This window comes from Tripterygium wilfordii, chromosome 14 (assembly GCF_013401445.1).
Source record: "Tripterygium wilfordii isolate XIE 37 chromosome 14, ASM1340144v1, whole genome shotgun sequence".
Taxonomy (NCBI): Eukaryota; Viridiplantae; Streptophyta; class Magnoliopsida; order Celastrales; family Celastraceae; genus Tripterygium; species Tripterygium wilfordii.
The window spans coordinates 9,442,143-9,463,924 of NC_052245.1; the positions used below are offsets into that span (position 1 = coordinate 9,442,143).

The following is a 21,782-nucleotide window of genomic DNA, read 5'->3' on the forward strand; positions in this document are numbered from 1 at the left end:
TTGAGAGAAACCTCAAAGAAAACATATAATTATTTTATTTCAAAGATTACTTAGCATGATGGTTGACAATCTCATTTACATAAAAATAAGGAAACCCTATTATAATTAAAAATACTAATTTGATTAGAATTTCTATTGACTATTAAAACTCTTCATAATTCTATAAGAAATATACTTCTAGTTGTAAAATTCTTTCATGTGTCTTCATTTTGTCTTTAGGCTCTGACAAGTGCTTTATGTTCGGATAAAAAAATTTGTCTGATCATTCTTGCGTAATACGACCATTTTGAACTATATTCCTTCATTAGTTGCTTCGCAAATCTATGAAAATATATCAAAATCAATCAATGTCGAAACAAATAAATTAATTGACTATCAAACACATATAAATAATACTCATTTTCATTGTTGAACATTCACATGTTTAACTCAAGAATAAAGTTAGGGATTTACGGAGGATCACGTGGTATAATTTGAAGCCGGATCCAATGTGTATCCAATTGAGATAAAGGGATTGGAACCTTATCTCGCATGTATTGAGCGAGCTCATGTGAGCATGAGATACCGTATTTGCGTCTACTCAAACAATAACAAATTTCTGATGATGTAAATGAACTATTTATAAACTTTAGCTGCTCACTGATAAACTCAAGATCATAGATAGATGCAAATCTTCGGATATTTTTGAAAAATATTGGTATGAAATTGTGTTGTACTACAATCTTGCTCTTTTTGAATGAGACATTTATCCCAAGAAAATGCAACTCAAGCAGTGAATGAATCTTCGACCTTGAAGATTTAAAACTTACTTGCGAAGAAGCCAATTATCGCTTAAGCTCTGCATGTGCGCTTTCAACTCCATAAATAAACAAGAAAATAATATAAGTAAAATATGTAGCAATTACACAATATATATGTAAATAGATAAAATGATAATTTCATTACCTATTTATTGTTGTATTTTCAAAATACTTATAATTATTCATAAATGCAGCAACGAAACTCTCATAGTAAGAATTTAACCATGTATCAAAGATATATTCAACAGGAGCAGGATTTGTTTTGAATGTGCTAATGAGATCATTTACTCTATGTACATAATCAGTTTCATTGTCTGCCATAACAACAATACCCCATATGCTCATAAACAACTAACATGTCTCCTTGTCCCTAAATATCTTCTTGCACTTTGTTAAAATATTTTTATTAATATGCCATCGATATGTGATATAAACAATGATATATTCACATCGATAAATGAATAAAGTAAATATAAACAATGAAAAAATCATACTCACTATCATATGTGATATATTCGCTTGTATAATCAGCTATTAATTAGTCACCACTTATCGTAATCTCTTTTGTAGCCTCCTATATTCGATTGGCCAAATGTCATGGACACCCCCTGGGGTTGGGGTCATTTGTACATGCACCGCTTCATTTTGAATTTGTAATAATTGGACCTCCTGTACTTTGGTTTCATGTCATCGCAAGTCCCTCCGTCCTTTGACCGTCATTGACTAACGGTTTATTACAAAATGACATAGTTTTAACTTAATAAAATTGAAAAAAGCACCCAAATAAAAAACTATTGACGCAATCTCCCAACTAACATATTCTTCTCTCTCCTCAATTTCCCTTCAATTACAACTGCTAGTGATACTCACTTCAATCTCTCTGTTATTTTGATATGGGGTTTCTAATTTGGAGCTAGATTCTAAAAATGTGCCTGGATTGATTTTCCATATCTGCTTAATTTTTTTCATGCTTTGCTCCCAATTGGATATGATTTTCCAAATCCTTGCTTTTCCTTTCGACAAGCGTCCGCTGTTTCGCCGGCCACAGCAAGAAGAAATCCAGCGGCTTCTCCCATACCGTAGGAAGAATAAACCCAACCCCAGCAAGAAGAAGCGGATGGTCCAATTTATTGTTTTATCGTCTAAACAACCCGAACAAGAACTATGCTGAGAACTTCACTGAGGACGAGCTATAGGCAATTGGACTTGGGTATGATCGGATGGTTCAATTTATGTCCAAGGACGATCCGAATCTCTGAAATGAAGATTTAATGAGAAGCTGTAGGAGCAATGAACTTTGGTGAGTGAGGTTGTCCTTCAAGCTAGAAAACAAAGATTGAATAAAGTGAAGTTTGATTGGGAGATTGGGTAATCAAGATCAATTTTTCAGTGTAGGTTCGAGCTTCAGGATCAGTTTTTCAAGGACTGAGTAAATAGGGTTTTGTTTGGGGTCTTTTTTTTATTTTTTAATTTTATTAAGTTAAAACTACGTCTTTTTATACTTCATTGTTAGTCCATAACGGTCAACTGGATGGAAGGACCAACCATGACACGAAACGAAAGCACAGGGAGTGTGAATCTTGCGAATTCAAAACCAAGGGGTGCATGTAGAAATGACCCTAACTATAGGGGATGTCGATGACATTTGGTCTATTCGATTTATACAATCAGAAAAATCAATGAATAGTTGTTGATTTTATTATAGTAAATCAACATATATCTACCGTTTAATTATAAATAAAACAACAAATAAGGCATATTTTCCCTCTGTAATCAACATAATATGTCAATTTTGTTGAAATAAAATGGTTTGACGTGTCGTTTTTTGCTTTAGAAAACGATAAGCTGTGTCGTCTATGAGACAAAAAACAATGGGTGTTCGTGGATTGTGCATAAAATTAAACAAACCCTAAAAACTTACCACCATGACCATTATTTTCATTGTCGACAATGTTGTTTTCGAGATATTGAAACTAATATTTATTCTTATAATTATTCTGTAACTCGTCATCTTCCATCTTCTATGATTTTCAATGGAATCGAAATTATTTTGTAAAGTTTTTTGATGTGTAAACTCTATTTTTTTTTAGAGAATTGTTGTGTAGATTTAGTAAAGTTTATATGTCATTCTAAATAGGAATATATAAGAAAAAATTTGAAAACGGTATAAACTTACAATTCGTCTTTCTTGTCTAGGTGCTCTAGCAAAAGCCAGCAAGTCCGGCTGGATCTCTTTGCTTTCTTTGCTCCACACCTTGCCACGTGTAATTGCAAATGACTCCAGATTTCCTACTCTCCACTTTGTTTTATTACGCATTATCCTCCGACAATTGACAAAGTTAACAGGAAGTCTTGGCTCCCACTCCCCTTGCTCCACCTCCACAGCTTCCTCCATTTCAGCTCTCTGAACGATTGAAGGGTGTGAGGTCCCGTCATGGACGCGGCACCACAGCTCGTCTATTGCGGACTTGAGCCTATCAAGCACATCCTACCCAATCGTCGTTCCTCTAGTGTTCGAATTCCGTGTCTCAGGCGAACCAATCGTGTCTTCGCGGTTGCTACCGAGCCGAAACCGTCTGGGGCAGGGCCGTCCGATTCCTCGACACCGAACATCGTCAATGGCTCCTCAGGATCGCCGTCTTTGAAATCCGTTAATGGAGTTTCCTCAAAGTCTCCCGTGTTGAAACAGACAAACGGAGTTCCGACGGTGAGTGGTCGTTCTTTTTTTTTTTTTTTTAATATTATGATCATTTTATAATGTTGTATAGTTTAATGTAATTTTCCCTTTTGGTGCTCACAAAGTTGGGAAAGAGAAGGGGAATAATTTCAACTTTTGAATTTTGAATTTGGGTTTTTGCTGAATTAGTTCATCAATTAGTGTCGAAACAGTGGCTTAAATGAGATATCCGATTACTTCTGCCACATAGAGGTAAAATTGGGTCATAATATTGTGCAGTCTTTTTTATGCAAAGGGACGTTGTATTTATCTCGCACTAGGTAGTAGTACTGATTTTCATCCAATTTATATACACAAACATACTGAGATGCATGCTTGCAGCACAATATGCTTTTTAGGTCACTTTCAAGTTTCACCTGATAAGTTGCTTTCAAATTTCAATGACATCTTTTGAAGGGAAAATCTGGGTAAATATTGACGGACCGCCTACATGACTTGAAAGTCCGGTTCACTAGTGTCGAGTTTTTATCTTTGCGATATTTCATTCCAATTCCACAGTTTCTTGGCAGTCAAACAGAAACAGGGCTTCAATTTCCTTTCATTGTAGTTCTGATTTGTTTTGGAAATGGCAGAGAATTGGTGATGTTTCGCAGGAGATTCAAAGAGTGAGAGCACAACTGGAGGAAAACGAAGAGGTGGCTATACTCATGAGAGGACTTAGGGGCCAGAATTTAAGGGATTCCCAGTTTGCTGATGACAGTGTCCACCTTCGCTTAGTTGAGGTAATGAAATTGTATTAGCTGATGTGTAAGTGAACTATTTTTTTCCCCTTGTTCTGATGAATTAGGAGAGTTTAATTTTTGCTATCTTATGAGTTGTGTACTGGAAATTATGTTGAAACTCACTCCCACCTCCCCATAATAATGGATGTTGCATTTAGGTAACATAGGGTAATACAACAGCATCCTTGTCTCATATAAAGCAATTTCTATACTAATGTGGCGTATAAATACTGCTAATGAATGAGAGATGTAATCTAGATGGAAGATGTGAAATTTACATAAGCCATCTCTTGAAGAACTGAGAGTTGGAGAGCGATTGGTTTATAAATGCGAGAGCAAAATAAGTTATTTGCAGGAGCAGTAACTTTAACTTGTGGAAGATGTTTGTCATCTTCATCACATTGTGAAGATTTCGAAATTTACAAATCAAAAAAAATGGAAAATGACGTATTAATACCAATTTCAAAACTGTTGATCATCTAGGTCCACTCCAAAAAACTTTATCCCTCATAAGTCCATTTTTATTTTTTATAATATTTAAATCATTTAAATTTTATATGATTATGTTCTTGCCCTTTTTTCAAAGAGGATTAGATCTAATATGGTTTCTCTCTTGTTACTTTCTTTATATGCTACATCTCTGTCTTATCTCACTACATCTTCTCTCTCTACTGCATCTCTCTCTCATCACAGCAACTTTATCTCTCCTATTGCATCTCTCTCATCACAACAACTTCTTCTCTCCTACTGCATCTCTCTCTCTTTACTACATCTTTCTCTCTCTCTCTCATCTCTTTTTATAGCTGTCGTTTTGGTCCAATTCCAAATATGGCTAGGCATACTGCGTCTCTATGAGGGGAGTCCAATGGTGATGGTGGTGTTGCGAATTGTCGTCGAAATCAACCGGATCTGAAGTTTTTTTCAAATAGTAACACTGGCCGACCAATGTTTCTGTTTTGAAATAGTAACACTGGCCGATCAATGTTACTGTTTTGAAATAGTAACGTTGACCGACCAACGTTACTGTTTTAAAATGGCTATATTCGGTGGCCGTTTTGGGCTGTACTTGGTTGGGCATTGTGTGCTTCAATGAGGGGAGTCAACTGTGATGGTGGTATGGTGAACGGCCGCCGAAATCGACCGGATCTGAAGTTTTTTTCCAAATAGTAACACTGACCGACCAATGTTACTGTTTTGAATAGTAACATTGACCGACCAATGTTACTGTTTTAAAAAGGCCATATCCGGTGGCCGTTTTGGGCCATACTTGGTTGGGCATTGTGCGTCTCAATGAGGGGAGTCCAATGGTAGTGGTGGTGTAGCGAATCGTTACCAAAATCGGCCGGATCTAACTCTTTTGTTTTATGGTGGTCTCGACTTTCCGAAGGTCCGTCCATGATGCCCGACAGATCTTTCCAGGCTTACAATAACATCAATGATATTCTCCAGAAGGTCGCCACGTAAGTGGAGGATGGACCTTGTGTGACCTACATTGGCGAAGGGGGATCTAGTAATTTCATCAGGATGGTCCACAATGGAATTGAGTATGGTGACATGTAGCTGATATCTGAGGCCTACGATGTGTTGAAGAATGTTGGTGGGCTAACCAATGCGGAATTGGCAGAGATTTTTGATGAGTGGAATAAGGGGGAAACTGGAAAGTTTCTTGATTGAAATCACCGCTGATATTTTCAAAGTGAAGGATGAACACGGAGATGGTGAATTGGTGGATAAGACAAGGGTAAGAAAGTAATTAGCATACTAGTGGTACGGGATAAAGTTTTTTGGATTGGATTTAAGTGTCCAAAAGTTTCACAAGTGGTACCGGCCTGAAATTTTCCCAAAAAGAAATGATAGTTAGGTTGCATACATCCCGCCTGTCAACAATCCCGCCTACTATGAGAGTCTTGTACGTGAGGGTTGTTTAACCTTTTAAAAAAAAGAAATGATAATTATGCTATGTACTGGTGGAGATTGTGTATAGGAACATATTGACAATCCATTCTCCTATGCGTATTTCTCTTGGTTCTTTTCGTCTAACGGGTCCGAACTCCCCTATTGCCAAACACTAGATTTTTTTTTGAGATACGTGGTGTGCATTCAGGTGTATAAATAATATTTGTACTTTTCCTGTGGACTATTGACATGAATTCGTCCCCTCTAAACATCTGGTCAAATCATTGGCTTGGAGCTCTATAATTGTGAGAAGTTATAATAGATGATCTGTGATTAAGTATACTTTGTATGTTATCTGTCCATTCCCTAAGTAAATGCTTGGGAAGGTAACTTCATAGTGGTGGTGCGCAGTCCGCTTGTTCGTTGCTCATGACTTGTTTTTTTTGGGTGCTTTGTAGGTGGATGAGAGCAGTGAATTTTTACCCTTGGTGTATGATCCAGCTACCATCTCTGCATATTGGGGAAAACGGCCACGTGCTGTTGCAACACGGATTATCCAGTTACTATCTGTTGCTGGGGGTTTTCTTTCACGTCTTGGTTGGGATGTGCTAAACAATAAAGTTAAAGAGGTGAGCTTTTTATCCTGCATACTGTTTCTCAATAAAGGTGTCTGCATTTGTTCATTTGACTCATTTAAACCGTTTTCATATTTTTCCCACGTAATAAATCATTTTCCATGTGGCATAGAGGATATCGGGTAACTGATGTTTTTACCTTTTATTAGAATTGCTTCCTCTCCCATCCTCTGGAACAAGCTGCACCGGTTTTCTCTTCCCGTATTTAGTTGAGTGTGCGTTAATGCATTGTAGTAAATCCAATTAGCTGCACTATAGTGTGGGCGCAGATTTGTGGTCTCCATCTAAGCTGTGGAAAGAAGCTGACTGCCTGTTTCTAGCATAGTTCAAGCTTTCGCCTCTCTATTCTTGGTGCCTGCTGGACCATATGGATAATGAAAGGATATTTTGACCTTAAAGCTTTTTGATTTTGCTGTTTGAACTTATTAAACCTATTTTCCATTAAAAAAAAAAACTAACAAAGCCTGTACCTAAAAAATGGTGCTGTTTTTTTCTTTTTTCTTTTTTATCTTTTTTGAACAACTCCAAACACAGATTGCTAATGTTTCTTCCTTTTTCTTTATAACAATTATTACAATTGCTAGTTCCTGGAAATAAACATTCATTGTTTGAAACATTTTTGGGATGCATTTTTATATTGTCTGATTCTGATTCATTTGTTCATTGATTCTAACATCAGACTGAAATTGCTAGAGCCATTGAATTGAGAGAAATCGTGACTTCCTTGGGTCCAGCATATATAAAACTAGGGCAAGCTTTGAGCATTCGGCCAGATATTTTGTCACCTGCTGCAATGACTGAGCTGCAAAAGCTTTGTGATAAGGTAACACAGTTATGATTTTCTATTTTCCTTGCACCAGTTCTCTCTCTCTATATATATAGTGCAAAAATTTCTTTCTTACCAATTAATGTTATTATGTTTATTGAAAATGTCTTTTACTGTGTTATTCTTGGCATTGGCTCTTTAAAAATGGAGAAAAAGATTGGTCGTGATTTTTTTTCTATGATTGCATTCCATCTGGTCTTTCAAATAAATAATGAGAAAATACCTGCCGAATTTTATGATCATAATATGGAGTTCCACTTATTAGAGGGGAAGCTAGAGAGTTAGGATACACTATGATACCCAAACTTTGTTGCATTAATAATCTAGAGGATAAACAAATTCCATCGAATTCGCTGGACAATTTTCTAATGTAAAACATGACATGTGGTCTTGCAACCAAAGTAGTGGAGCTATGGAGAAAAGCTGAACTTCGGTAGAGACAAGACATTAGGTACAATTGTTTGATTTGTTTTGTCTCTTTGCGGGGTTCAAGATGAAGTTGGTTAGAATGCCCCCCTGAGGCATGGAATGCAGTACATCAGATTGTGTAATTTTTGAATTGCCACTTTGTGGTTCAAACCTTCAATACTATGCTGCTAATTTATCCATATTTGTTAAAAGAGATTTAATTATATTAAATTCATAAACAAGTTACTTAATTTTGAATGTAGGAGAAATCTTAAAAGGTGTTCTCAACAATGTTTATAATATCTGAATTTTGTTGACTCTTGTCAGCATGCATTTTTAATCTAGTTCTTTCAATATCTGATCTTCTGTGAATGATGTGTGAAGGTTCCTTCATTTCCAGATGATGTGGCAATGGCTCTTATTGAGGAGGAGCTTGGTCAGCCATGGCAAGAGATTTATTCTGAACTTTCTTCTTCTCCAATAGCTGCTGGTAGTCTCAATCATGATCATTCGTATAAACTAGATAATGAGTTGTTTGGAAATAAATATTTGCCTCTCCTTTACTCGTACTGGAGCTTGTTGTGACAAATTTATCTATTTCTTGCGTTGGGTTCTCTGCGGCAGCATCTCTTGGACAGGTATACAAGGGCCGGCTAAAAGAAAATGGGGATCAAGTGGCTGTCAAAGTCCAGAGGCCTTTTGTTCTTGAGACTGTAACAGTTGATTTGTACGTTATACGAAACCTCGGCTTGGTTCTGCGGAGGTTTCCTCAGGTAAATACTCTTAGGGTCCATTTGAAGTAGAGGATATAATATAAAATTATCCTTTAATGAAATTATTAGGTGTTTGGTGGTTTTTAAAAAGTTCAGGATAGTATAACTTTATACAAAAATGAGACTCTTATATGGGCTCCGTTTGGTATAGCGAAAAAATTGATTTTCAATGCTAGCGGAAATGCTGTGAAAAATTTGCTGAGCTTAAAGCTGTGAAATATGCTGTGAAGTGTTTGGTGAACTAAAAACTGTCGCTAACGGAAAAACTATTGAAATAAAGTATTATAATATTAGTTTTTATTTTATATTAAAATTAATCTAATAAATATAATTCTTATTCAAATTAAAATTAATCTAATAAATATAATATTAGTTTTTAATATTAATCTAATAATATTAGTTTTTAAATATTAATTAATAAAATTTTAATATTTTTTATTTTAAGTATTAAAACAGTTAAAAATAATTTTAAGTATTACAATATTTTTCATAATTAAAATTTTAATATTTTGTTCTTTGTATTTTTCATAATTTTTTAAGCTAATAAATATAATCATTTTGTTATTATATAATCATTTTTAATAATTTTTTTATAAATATTAAATTTAATTTTATAATATTAATTATAATTACAAAATATAAGTTAAACTCATAGTAGTATATTAAATATTTATTATTAAACTAAATATATTAAATATATTGTAAAGTATACTGATAGTGGGCCCACATTAATTTCTAAAAGACAAAAATCATTATGATATGTGGGCCCCATGATTAAAAAGATGTAAAAAAAAAGAAGAAGTTGTAGACGCCATCCCAGAAGCTCCCATCCGGAGCTTCTGGGATGCTAGCGGATCCGCTGGCATCACGCCAGCGGATCTGCTTCTCCTGCTCTGCTGTTTGGCACAACAGTTTTGCGGAACCGCTTTGCCAAACAGGCAAATGGTGCAGGCCGTATAATATTTTAATGCCTCCAACACATTTTAATTTTATATGGAGTGCTTAGGATTAGATGTAATAGGTCAAATGACAAAAAAAACCCTCTTTAAAAAAAAACCCCCAACCACTTGTCACTTTTTATATGTCTTTATATACTGAAAAAACTCTAGTCACAAAAATCTAACCATATCTTTAAATTTCCATAGTAAAACTTATAAAAGTAAAATGTAGCAATTGTATTAGTTGGGGATAGTTTAGACATATTACCACATATTTAAATTATACACCAACTTATCCAATGATTAACTTATACATGGGATAGCAAAATTATACTATCCTATATGGAGCACCAAACGGATCCTTAATTGTTAGACCTTTAGCCACTCATTTCTTTGTTCCAACTTCGAAGCCAGGTTCATTGTTTCTAGTCTCTTTTTTAGAATTGCTAACCCTCTCTCCTTTTACATTTTTATCAGATATCTGTGGATGTGGTTGGATTGGTTGATGAATGGGCTGCTCGCTTTTTTGAGGAGCTAGATTATGTCAATGAGGGGGAAAATGGGACAATCTTTGCGGATATGATGAGGAAGGACCTTCCGCAGGTGAGTCCAATAAATTGACCTTTGCAGTGTCTGTTGAAGTTGACATGAATCCTAAAGGTTACAAATATTAATCAAGCTCAGCTAATTCTCAGACTATAAAGACTAAAATTTTTTGTTGAAAAAGTAATAGTTTCTCTGTAAAAGGAAAGAAAAAAAGCATCAAGGAGGTGGCATACTAATGTCATGTTGCGAGAATAATATATAGTAACGTTGAGCCTGGATGTATTTCTTTAATATATGCTATATTTGCTGTAATTCAGGTGGTTGTCCCTAAAACCTACGAAAAATATACATCAAGAAAGGTTCTTACTACTGGATGGATTGAAGGAGAGAAGCTGTCGCAGAGTACTGAAAGTGATGTTGGAGAACTGGTTAATGTCGGAGTCATATGTTATCTGAAGCAGGTACTTTTCCATCGGTGCAAATGTACTGAATTCTTCCTACTGAAAGAACCTTGAAGATTGCTTCCGTTTGGCTTTCCTTTAACTAGAATTTTGGGGGTTATATATCATTTGTCATGAACTTTCACATTTTCACGCTTGCATGGGTGTTCTGGATATGCCATGACATCTTCTTAAACTTCCTTGGCTTTTCTAAGGAAGTGGGATATTTACTGTTATCAATCGTTATATGCCAATGCCACTCTGGAGAAAACTGTGATGGTTTTGTGGATCTATACTCGAGGTTCATGAATGATTCGAAGGTGCCAGATTACTTTTCTATTTATTGCATAAAGTATTGTACGCGAGTTTTAATGTTTTTATATTTACGTGAGATTTGGACTGCAACTTACTCCGTCAACAGCTTGTGGCCTCCTCTTAGTGGAAAGAACCTTTTCTTTTCCCGTTGAGGTGGATTGTTTCATAGTTGGTTTCCAATATGGCTTTTGTGATGATAAAATATGTCCAATTTTAATACGTAATTAATTCTGCCAAGCTTTTACATATATTCTCAATACTTATGCGCTTCCCAATGAAAAGGCTGTCAATAGTTTTTTTATGCATGGTACAAAGAATGTTTGGCTATATGTAACTTTTTATTGTCATTGACATCCTGAATTATTGGAACGAGTTGTTGTTATTGTCAAATAAGATTGAGAACACTTGCTTTTCAGATTAATGGCTTGTTGTGAGGTTTCAAGTGTTGAAGAGTACATGAATGATAACTAGTAATGTCTCATATTCTCATGTAATATGAAGATAATTTTATGTTGCTACAATGTTGAACCATGCAAATGTAGGTGTTCTTGCTTGTCTGATTGTTCTCTGTATTTGAAACTTTGTTTTTGCTATTTCCTTGCTCAAGAATAATGGTAACGTAGGTTGTGCAAGTCCTAAATTCTGCAGAGATAGGTTGTTATCTTTTTGTGTTAAAGTACACATGATCCATAGAACACTTTATTCCCAACGAACAATGATAGCCTTTAGGTAGGATTCATACATACATTTGTCTTCAGGAAGGTGGTGTCCATGAATAAGGTTGCAAATGCATGGACTGTGCCTTGTTACTTTTTTTTTAATTTGCTTGTTAAAGTTATTAAGATTTCATTGTAAAGTGAACAGAAATGGTTTTTTTTTTGCAAGTGTAACAATGGGGTAGTTAATATAGGCAATGTCTCAAAAATCATCTATAAATGAATTTAAGTCAGTTCCCTAAGTATTGAGCACAACATCAGGAAAAGGCGAATGTCTCTAAAGAGAGAGATTTATATATTCGTAGGCTTACTATGTATTGAGAGAATTTAGATAACCAGGTAATCATCTGGACTTGCATTATTGGATGACATGGACTCGTAACTGATTTGGTTATTGTTAGAATTCTCCTCAATTGTGGATTTGTTGCATTGAGACCTTATACAAAAATAAGTCTCACATCTTCATAAGTTTTTGACTTCAGTAAATATTTCCAATGAACCTTAATGAATTGTTCCTACTTGCATCCTCTGCTGCATCTTCTTTGTAAATACTGCGTCGCATGAAGATGACACTTGTACGAATACCAGATAAGTGACATCCAAGTCCCAGACATAGAGTTTATTTATCATTTTATTGGAGTTTAATCAAGCATTTGCTTGGTAGGATGCTTGAAAGGGCAGATCTACAAGTTATGTTGTTTTTCATCAACACTCACTCATTCTAGCTTTATGATAGGAATGGTATGTGTATCTTGTTTATGAAAATTAGTGATATGATGTCGTGGTCCTACATATTCTACATATATATGCTACAAAGAGATGGGCTACCTAGTAGCTATGCAACTGTGCAGTTGAACATCAGTGTGTTAAATTGTGTTGCTATACTTTGGAAAAACTCCTAACAGTATTGTCTGATTTGTGAAAATTATATCATCTGAATGACAGCTGCTTGATACTGGGTTTTTCCATGCTGACCCGCATCCTGGGAATTTGATTCGAACTCCAGATGGGAAGCTAGCCATACTTGACTTTGGTAATGATCTACTTCTTTAGTGTAGATGGTGTAGAAAAATCATCTTCACCTTGGTTATCACAATAATATATGTACTCTTGTTTGGATTTTCCTCTGTGCACTTGCTTTGCATTCTTATTTAGTAATTTTGATAGTGAACTGAGGAAATATTTTACACTTGTTTCATTAATGGATGAGGATTTCATTTTCATTTTATAATTGTACATTTTCTATCTTTTTGATCTTGAATGATATTTTCTCGAACTACTTTGCTCTTAGTGAATCAAATCTCTCCTTTCCACTTCAAACCACATCAAGGACGTGTTTTCTCTTACATAATTCCTCCCAAAAACTACAAAAGCATCAGGAGAGTTTGGTCCAGCTGTTCAACTCAATTATATTGTCCATATGGAAAGTTAGGAATCTCCTACCTGTAGCAGAACACCACAAAACAGTTTAAAGTTAAAACTCTTGAAAATGTGCACTAAGATGTAGCAATCATGAAATTCAAAAAAAATCTTTCCATCTAATGTGCACATATGATTAGATTGTCCTTGAAATCTGTTTGTACTTGCTCTCGATGGTAGTATCTGACTGCAGAAGTATGCATAGCAGTTGCAAGGTTGCATACTTCTTGTCTTTCAGTCATATTCAAATATCTTTCTGTTCCCTTGTCAATATAGTGGTTTGGATTCTCTGACTATTAATGTGGTGCACATTTTATAATTTTGGTTATCAAGACTCATTTGTGTAATTTTTGAAGTATGCCTTTTCGGTATCAGGTCTTGTGACAAAATTAACAGATGATCAGAAGTATGGAATGGTTGAAGCAATTGCTCACCTCATTCATCGGGATTATGATGCTATCGTCAAAGACTTTGTTAAACTCGATTTCATTCCTGAGGGGGTTAATTTGGAACCAATTCTGCCAGTTCTGGCTAAGGTTTTTGATCAGGCACTCGAAGGTGGAGGAGCAAAAAATATCAACTTTCAAGAGTTGGCTTCAGATTTGGCACAAATAACATTTGATTATCCATTTCGAATACCCCCATATTTTGCTCTTATAATTAGGGCAATAGGGGTGCTGGAAGGCATTGCTTTAGTGGGGAATCCTGACTTTGCCATTGTAGATGAGGCCTATCCTTATATTGCGCAGGTATGAACCATTAAATGATTTTATGATATTATATTATGCATAAATTCCTCTGCTTGTGCATTTATTCTGATGATGATTAAGTCAGTTGGTTTCTCTATGGCATGTGAATGAAGAGTCTTTAACTTTTGTATTTTGTTCATTGTCGTCATTGCATCCCATGCAATAATTACTGTAAAGCAAATAAACTCAAGGAAAAAGGGGCTAATTTTGATATCATTTATTTAATTTCTCTATTCATCACTTTTCTTATGAAAAGAAGTATTGAGCAAAGGTTTCTAGAGGAATTAAGACTTTTTTGTTATCAAATTTCATTTAATAAACCTTCACACTATTTGCTAATCTTCTTTGAATATATGGTTGGGATTGACGTAAAGAGCTTGAATAATCTTCTACTGCTGCTCGGTGGTGCCTGGGGTCTCAAGAATTTGAGTTTTTAACTTCGAATTGGAAAGAACAGGCTTGGCTTTGGTTTTCATCTTTAACTATTAACTTGTTAAAATTTGATGTTTGGTATAGAAACTAGGAAATTTTATGGAATGCTTGTTGCTGGTATCCGTCAACAAGGAAATTTAGGATTTAAGATGCAATTCTATGTAAATTAGCATCTTAAGGCATATAGATCTTTAAGGGAACATCAAGACTTTGATTGCTTTCCACCAGTTGTATTAATACTTGTTAAAAGTAAAATGACTAAGTTTGGGTCAGTCCTTGACGATAATTTGGATTTGTATTGTAAGTTTTTAACATGTACAAATTAGGGGAAAAAAGATTATTAGTATGGTTGTTTATAATCTCTGTTAGTTGATAACTGCATAGATACCAAGGAAAAAGGCAAAAGATAATGAGGAAGTGGAAGGAAGAAGCTATCAAGTTGTGCCTACGCCGTATATTGTGTGCTTGGACGTTATCCGTCATTCTCTCTTTTAGCTTCACAATTATGGTATTTATAATTTTGTGTTTTCTTCATAGAGGCTTCTCACTGATGAATCCCCACGTCTGAGGAATGCTTTACATTACACGATATATGGAAAATCGGGTGTTTTTGATGCTGAAAGATTCATTGATATCATGCAAGCCTTTGAGAATTTCATCACTGCAGCCAAAAGTGGTGGTGGTGAGGATTTGAATGGAGATATGGCTGAACTTGGCATTCTCCAAGGTCAAACTGGCAATGTCTTTCCTGGATTTCCATTGATTGTATCGCAACCAAAGCAGCAAATTCAAACTAGGGAAGCCTTAGCATTTCTGCTGTCAGAGAAGGGGAACTTCTTCCGAGAATTTCTTCTGGATGAGGTACTTTTAGAATTTATTTCCAAATGATCAGAACTGTTGCATGATGTATGACATGAAATCATCAGCTTTCTATTCTATTCAGGAGAAAATCTTTTAGTGTAACACTGTCTATTCACTTGCAAGTATTGGGGATTGGGGGGTGGGGGGATGGATTTAAAAATTGTAGTCCGTTCATTCAGTAGAGGAGATGGAAATAAAAATTAAATGTGTATTCTTTCCTCTGTTCAGTCCAAAGGATAACGGAACAAAAGAAAATTGAAAAGATTAGTTTTCTATTATATCTTTGTTTTTTGGTAAAATGTGAATGAAGATATTCTCTAGCTTCTCTTATTTCCACCATCATTTTTGAGAAGAGGAAGCAACACCTAGTGCCCAAAGGTCTTGCATGGCGAGGTCTAGAAGGGTATATATATGTAGCTTTATTCCAACATTGTCACGAGGATGTTTTCATGGTTTGAACTAGTGACATCTAAGCTACAATGAAGGGACTTTAGCCCTTTGCAAGGTCGACTTTCTCTACTCAGTTTTGCAGGAGAGCTAAAATTTGAATTTCTTGTAACTGCAAGTGCTGATTGAATTTTTTTCATTCTTTTTATCTGCATCACATGTGTTTTCATTCTATTGGGAGAGCCTATTATTTATATTCTTTTTACTCAAGGTCAACTGAACACAACATAATAAGCTAATATGGGTCCAAGCCCGACAACCCACACACTAACACTCCCCTCAAGTTGGAGCATAGATGTTCGTCATGCCCAACGTGTTACAAATAAAATAAAATTGAGTTCCAGTGAGTGACTTAGTGAATACATCAGTGAGTTGATCACCAGTCTTCACATGCTTCAAGGATATCTTTTTAAATTGAACTTTATCATGCGAGAAGTGATAATCGACTTCAATATGCTTTGTCCTCTCGTGGAACACATGATTAGAAGCAATGTGGATGGCAGCTTGATTATCAAACATCACAACTGCGATTCATCTTGCAGTTTGTACCCCAATTCCTCTAGCAGTTGTCCCATATAGGTAATTTCACTGGTAGCATGTGCCATAGCTATGTACTCGGACTCTACACTTGAGCGAGCTATCACATTGTTTCTTGATCTTCCAGGAGATTAGATTACTGCCCGTGAACGCACAATACCCAATAGTAAGACTTATGATCACAAGAAAAGAGCACGTCAATCTTCATATGGTTATGGTTTGCATATAATCCTCCACTTTTCTAGAGCTTCATTGTCGACTTGGTCATCATGCTCTTAAAATCTCAAGCTTATGTGTCCGCCTCTTTTGTTTTTGCAGCAATTATTTCGTGAGTCGTGTTAGTTTGCGAAACAGCATCGCATGCCTTATGTGTCTAGGATTAATAAACGAGCATGTGCTCCATTTGATTTAGTTCACTATGATATCTGAGGATTTGTCCTATTCAGTCTAAGTCCGAGTTTCATTATTTTGTTCCATTTGTGGATGATTTTTCTCACACCACTTGGGTGTATGTAATGAAACAACAATTTGAGTTATTCTCTATTTTTGCTCCTTTTATGCTGAAATTCGCACATAATGTTATGTTTGTATTCGCACTTTACGTAGCAATAATGCACGTGAAAGTTGCTCGTGCTCTTAGAATGGGGTGGCATAACATAAAAATAGACACCTCGTGGAAGTTGTTCGTGCTCTTATGTTTCATATGCGTGTTCCCAAAATATTAGGGAGTGATGTTGTTCTTACGACATCTTATCTGATTAACTGAATGCCCTCATCTGTCCTTCAAGGGGCTATTCCATATCGTGTCTTGTTTCCTCAACAAGCTCTTCATCCTCCTCCAGTTAAGATGTTTGGGTGTACATGTTATGTTCGGGACATTCGACCTCATGTCACTAAGTTGGATCAAAAATCGCGCTGCAGTGTATCTTTCTTGGATATTCCCGCACTTAGAAAGAGTATTAGTGTTTTTCTCTAGAGTTGGGTAGGTATCTGGTCTCATCTGATGTCATCTTTTCTGAGTCTACCCCGTTTTATTCTCATGCATCGTAGAACTTGATGAGTTTCTATTTTATGACCTCATTCATGTCCCTGACAATTCTTATGTCATGTCTACCATTTGTGTCTCCACCTCTACAAACATATGTCCGTGGATTCCGTTGTCTATTTGCCTCGACTACAAACATATGTCCATGGATTCCGTTGTTTATTTGGCTCAACTACCTTAGCAGCTCCTGAACCGGCTCCTGCCACATCCGATTCCTTTCCGATTGCTCCTGACCCGACTCCGGCTCCAATACTTGATATTGATCTTCTTATTGCTCTACGAAAAGGTAAACGACAATACACCAATTATCCTTTATCCGCCACTAGTTCTTATGCATGAGTTTCTCAGTCTCTACAGGCTTTTATTTCTATCATTGACTTTGTCTCAGTTCATCGTTCACTGTTCGAGAAACTTTCTTCTCCTGGTTGGCAGGCGGCTATATGGGATGGAATGTTTGCACTAGAGCACAATAACATGTGGGATTTAGTGCCTTTACGGCCTGGCAAGAACCCCATTGGCAACAAATGTGTCTATGCAGTTAAGACGAATCTGATGGATCGGTTGCCCACTTTAAGGCACGGTTGGTGGCGAAAGGGTATGCACAAACCTATGATGGTGATTACACATATACATTTTCACCTGTTAAAAATCACTTTGGTTCGACTTCTTTTTTCTCTGGCTGCAACTTTCGGATGGTCTTTACATCAACTTGATGTGAAGACTTCCTTTCTTAATAGTGATCTTCAGGAAGAAGTCCAGGTTGGTTTGTAAATTGAAGAAATCTTTGTATGGGTTGAAGCCTGACAACCTACAAACTAACAGAAACATTTTGCAAAACCTGAGATTTTTCTTCCTTCCTATATTTTCACTTCAGCACATGCATGGATCGTCCTTGCATTAGATTTGGAAAGTGTTTTGAAGATCATAGAGAATAGAGCTAAGCCTATAATTGACAATTGAATGTCACTATCAACCAACCAAACCCATCATCTCTCTGCCACCTCATACCCGTGATGTAACATCATCATCAACAATAGTCTCTCTGTTGCTCTACTAGGCTCAGCAGTTTTACTGTTTCCTCATATCGTAGATGTGGATCTGCAAAAGGTAGCATATTCTGTTGTTGGAAGACTTCTTGATCATGAAAAGATTGATAGACTAAAACCTGTGCTTAGTTTGAAGTAGATGTACCACAGCAACCATCTCTAGTTAACTCTCCCTCCATGGCTTCTGGTTTTATCTCGGACGGTGCACTCTTCATCAGAAGACTACAAAGGAAATCATGACCTACATGATGGACCATTATTGTAGGCTTCCAAACGATTTCCTTTGTGGTCTTTCAAACCTTTTCATTTTTCCAGAATCTGAGAATCATTGAACAGTGTGGGAAAGATCACAGGGGAAAACAATTCTAGGAAAGGAATTTGCATCTTTGATATGGCAGTGGTATCAACAGAAAACTCAGATGAAAGAGCAATAGTTTGAAGCACTGTTCTTTGTCTCCTTTTGTTGCGATCTCACGTTGCATTCTGGCTGTGAAGGAGGGGCATATGTCTGTCAGCTTCTTCTTCTTCTTCGTCTTTTTCTTCATCATCATTTTGAATGTAATGTGGTGACATGAAGTTGACACCTCTTCAATTATCTCGTATTCCTTTAAGCTGAAGTGCTGTAATTTGGGCACGTCAAAGTATAATTAGTGCCTTTTTCTTGTAACACAAATGTTCATAATCTGCTAGTTGGTTATATATAGGCATGAAAGTCCTAACAGAATTTTTGCCTGCTAAGCAGATTGTAAAGGGCATTGATGCAGTTGCAAGGGAGCAGTTGGTACAAGTAATGGCTGTATTAGGACTTGGAAACTCTTCTCCAGTTTTTAGCATGGTTCCTGCTTTTGGGCCTTTTAAAGTTGCGGGACTTCTTCCTACAATTACTGAAGAGGACAGAATTATATTGGATAATGTTCAGAAAGTAGTGGACTTCTTAACTGCTGGAACGTCAGTGTCAAGGATTTCAAGTCAGGTACTTAACTTCTCCTCTGGCAACTAAAAGCTTTACCTATCCCTAGAAGGGGCTTGTTTTTGAATTAAGATATAAGATTGTTAAATTTTCAATATTTATTTTTTTCCAAGTCCGGTGGCACCAATTTATCATTGTTCCTTGATAGATCTGGTTTTATTGCTGCAATTAATGCGTGAAAGGAAGTCTCTTTTAAGGGGGTTTTCCGAATTTTTTACTTGCTCCAGCTGTTCCTCTTTGCAGTGTTCTTTGCTAGAAATTTTGCTCAATTATTTTCACAAAATAAGTTCTTACCTGTAAGTTAGTATACCGTGCCTCTGAAATAATGCACATGGTTGCAACTAAATTTGCCTAGAGAAACCGAGTTTTTTTAACTACAATGACATGGAGGCCATTGGAACTAGTTACAAGTGAAACAAAGGATTCAAATCTGAAAATTTTGAGATATAATGGAAACTTCTTGACTTAATGAGCGGCTGGCTGACGACTTTAGATAAAAAGATACAAGTGGCAGTCTGAGAAGGTAAGACACACGTGGTTGAATATACACAATGAGGATGTGGACCAAACTGGTCCACATTCTGTGACCATGCGAAGATACAGTGTCTAAGATGAGGTTTTGGTGCCTGGTCATTGAAGTATTATCCGCAGTATGCTGGGGTGCAGTAATAAAAGGGGTCAAGCAGAGAAACCAGTTCAAATGTTCCAGAATGAGGGAGTGCAGGAGGGTAAAACTCGTGAAGGATGCAGGAATACAATTACAGAATTACTTGTAATTCAAAATGATTTATCAACTTTTGATGTTGGTTTTCTATTCGCTGGATATTAGTGATTTTTTCCCTGGGCATTTTCTTCCTCCTTTTGCTAAGTTCATAAAGCGGACTTAAGTTAAATTATAAAATTTGACTTCAGATATATTGGAGAATGAAGATATTGAAAATGGCTTTCTAGTGGATTAGAAGGATCAAAGTTTATTTACGTTGAAGAATTAGGAGGAAAAGTGATATAAAGAAACTATGGGTGACAAAGTGAAAACAGACTCTGTCAAGCATTTTATTGACTTTGTACATGGAACTTCATAACTTGTTGCAGTGCCTGAATCTTGAGATCGACGTGGTTAGTTTCTTTCTTCATTTGTCCATGTTCATTCACTTTAGGAATACATTGTAGTAAGTTGTTCATATGCTGCAATTAGCTCTGACGTTTTGCTGTATGTTTAATTGAGAACTCCTAGCATCTCCTTTTTGTTTGGCATGTGAGATATTTAACCTCAAGAGAAGTTGCTACAGCAATTCAGCCATATATGCACCTTAATGGATTCTTATGAAGGAAATAGTGCTCAAAATATATGTGGGTATTGGGTGTCTCATAGATTGAAAGTTACGGTGGTTGTAATGCTCTTCAAGAAAGTTATTCTAATTTTGAGCTTTTGCATCATTCTTCCAAAAGGGATTCAAATGTAAAGTGGAAGGACACTGATCTGCTGTGACTGTTCTGTATGTTAGTGTCATTTATTTTCAACTCTTGTAAGCTTCTCTAGCATTCTGATGATGCTTGAATCCTAAATTGAGGTTCCCTTTGTCTCTTGAACTCATTAAATAGAATAGGCACCTATGCTATAATAATAATTAGTTCCAGTTTCTGTTATTTGTATAGGCATCCTTATGTTTTTTCTTATAAACATAGAGTAAATTTCTACATTGGTTTTTGACTATGAAACTGTAAGCACCTTTGCATCTCTAAATTTTGTACCGTATGGGACGTGCAAGGAGATGGTTTTGTTATCAAAATAAAAAGCTCTTTCTAACACATACTTATTTCCTTTGTGATTGACAGGGTGCCAATGTGGCTGAGGTTATACAGGAGCTGATTCCAGTGTTGCCAGGCATCTCGGCTAGAGTGCTTCCTGAGGTGCTGACTCGCTTATCTTCCCGTATCTTGGCACGCATGGTTCGAGATATCTTTTTGTGAACAACTTACTGCAGCCCAACTGGTTAAAACCCTCTAAATTTAGGTTATGTATACGATATCATATGAAAGCAACATGATTACTCCGAGCCTAATCTTGTATGCATTTCGCGTCTCAACAAAAGAAACCTACCCAAATGTATTCTTTGTATAATTTACATCACTCAATTCAATTGATGGATGGCAATTGTAAATATGGGGCTGGCTGTCACAAGGCTGCGGGTACAGTTGTTTCCGTCTAGAAAATCCATGTTCTAAGGTGTGTTTTTTTCCGCATAATGTCTTGTTCATCATTGTTTTTTCAGATCATCAGTTGAAATGTCTCTACAATTTGGAAGATATTGCAATGGGAACTAAACTTCACCAGCATTCTACTGATCGGCTCACATGGTATCCAAAAAAGTTTATGTTTAGGTCATATTGAAATGAATTAAGGGGTTTTTTCCATTCAGATATTATAAAACCATTACAATTCTGCATACTTGATGAGAAATAGAAAGTAGAGTACCCTTCAAAGAAAGCTAGAGCGGTTCAGGCAACCTTTTCATTATTGTAT

At 36.1% G+C, this 21,782-nt stretch overlaps 1 protein-coding gene across 2 annotated transcripts; it reads left to right on the forward strand.

Annotated features, from left to right (window-relative positions):
* The first annotated feature begins 3,008 nt into the window (after nucleotides 1–3,008).
* Nucleotides 3,009–21,502, forward strand: LOC120015414 (uncharacterized protein sll0005). 2 transcript variants are annotated; one of them, XR_005471755.1, is made up of 14 exons: nucleotides 3,009–3,507; nucleotides 4,110–4,259; nucleotides 6,614–6,784; nucleotides 7,470–7,613; nucleotides 8,409–8,514; nucleotides 8,649–8,797; nucleotides 10,213–10,338; nucleotides 10,599–10,742; nucleotides 12,698–12,785; nucleotides 13,547–13,920; nucleotides 14,890–15,213; nucleotides 17,675–17,837; nucleotides 19,031–19,261; nucleotides 21,095–21,502. XR_005471755.1 is itself a non-coding variant. In XM_038867837.1 (13 exons), exons 1-13 carry the CDS (start codon nucleotides 3,235–3,237, stop codon nucleotides 21,227–21,229), a joined length of 2,415 nt encoding a protein of 804 aa, XP_038723765.1. In that variant the 5' UTR covers nucleotides 3,015–3,234; the 3' UTR covers nucleotides 21,230–21,502. The 2 variants fall into 2 exon arrangements, 1 of the variants encoding a protein (XP_038723765.1); XM_038867837.1 differs by lacking the exon at nucleotides 17,675–17,837 and having other exon boundaries at nucleotides 3,015–3,507.
* Nucleotides 21,503–21,782: the final 280 nt, after the last annotated feature.

Bases quoted from the DNA above. Each gene is read 5' to 3' on its own strand.
- LOC120015414 (XM_038867837.1), top strand. From the start codon at position 3,235: ATGGACGCGGCACCACAGCTCGTCTATTGCGGACTTGAGCCTATCAAG. The intron at 3,508-4,109 runs GTGAGTGGTCGT...TGGAAATGGCAG, and splicing joins AGACAAACGGAGTTCCGACG to AGAATTGGTGATGTTTCGCA. The intron at 19,262-21,094 runs GTACTTAACTTC...TGTGATTGACAG, and splicing joins TGTCAAGGATTTCAAGTCAG to GGTGCCAATGTGGCTGAGGT.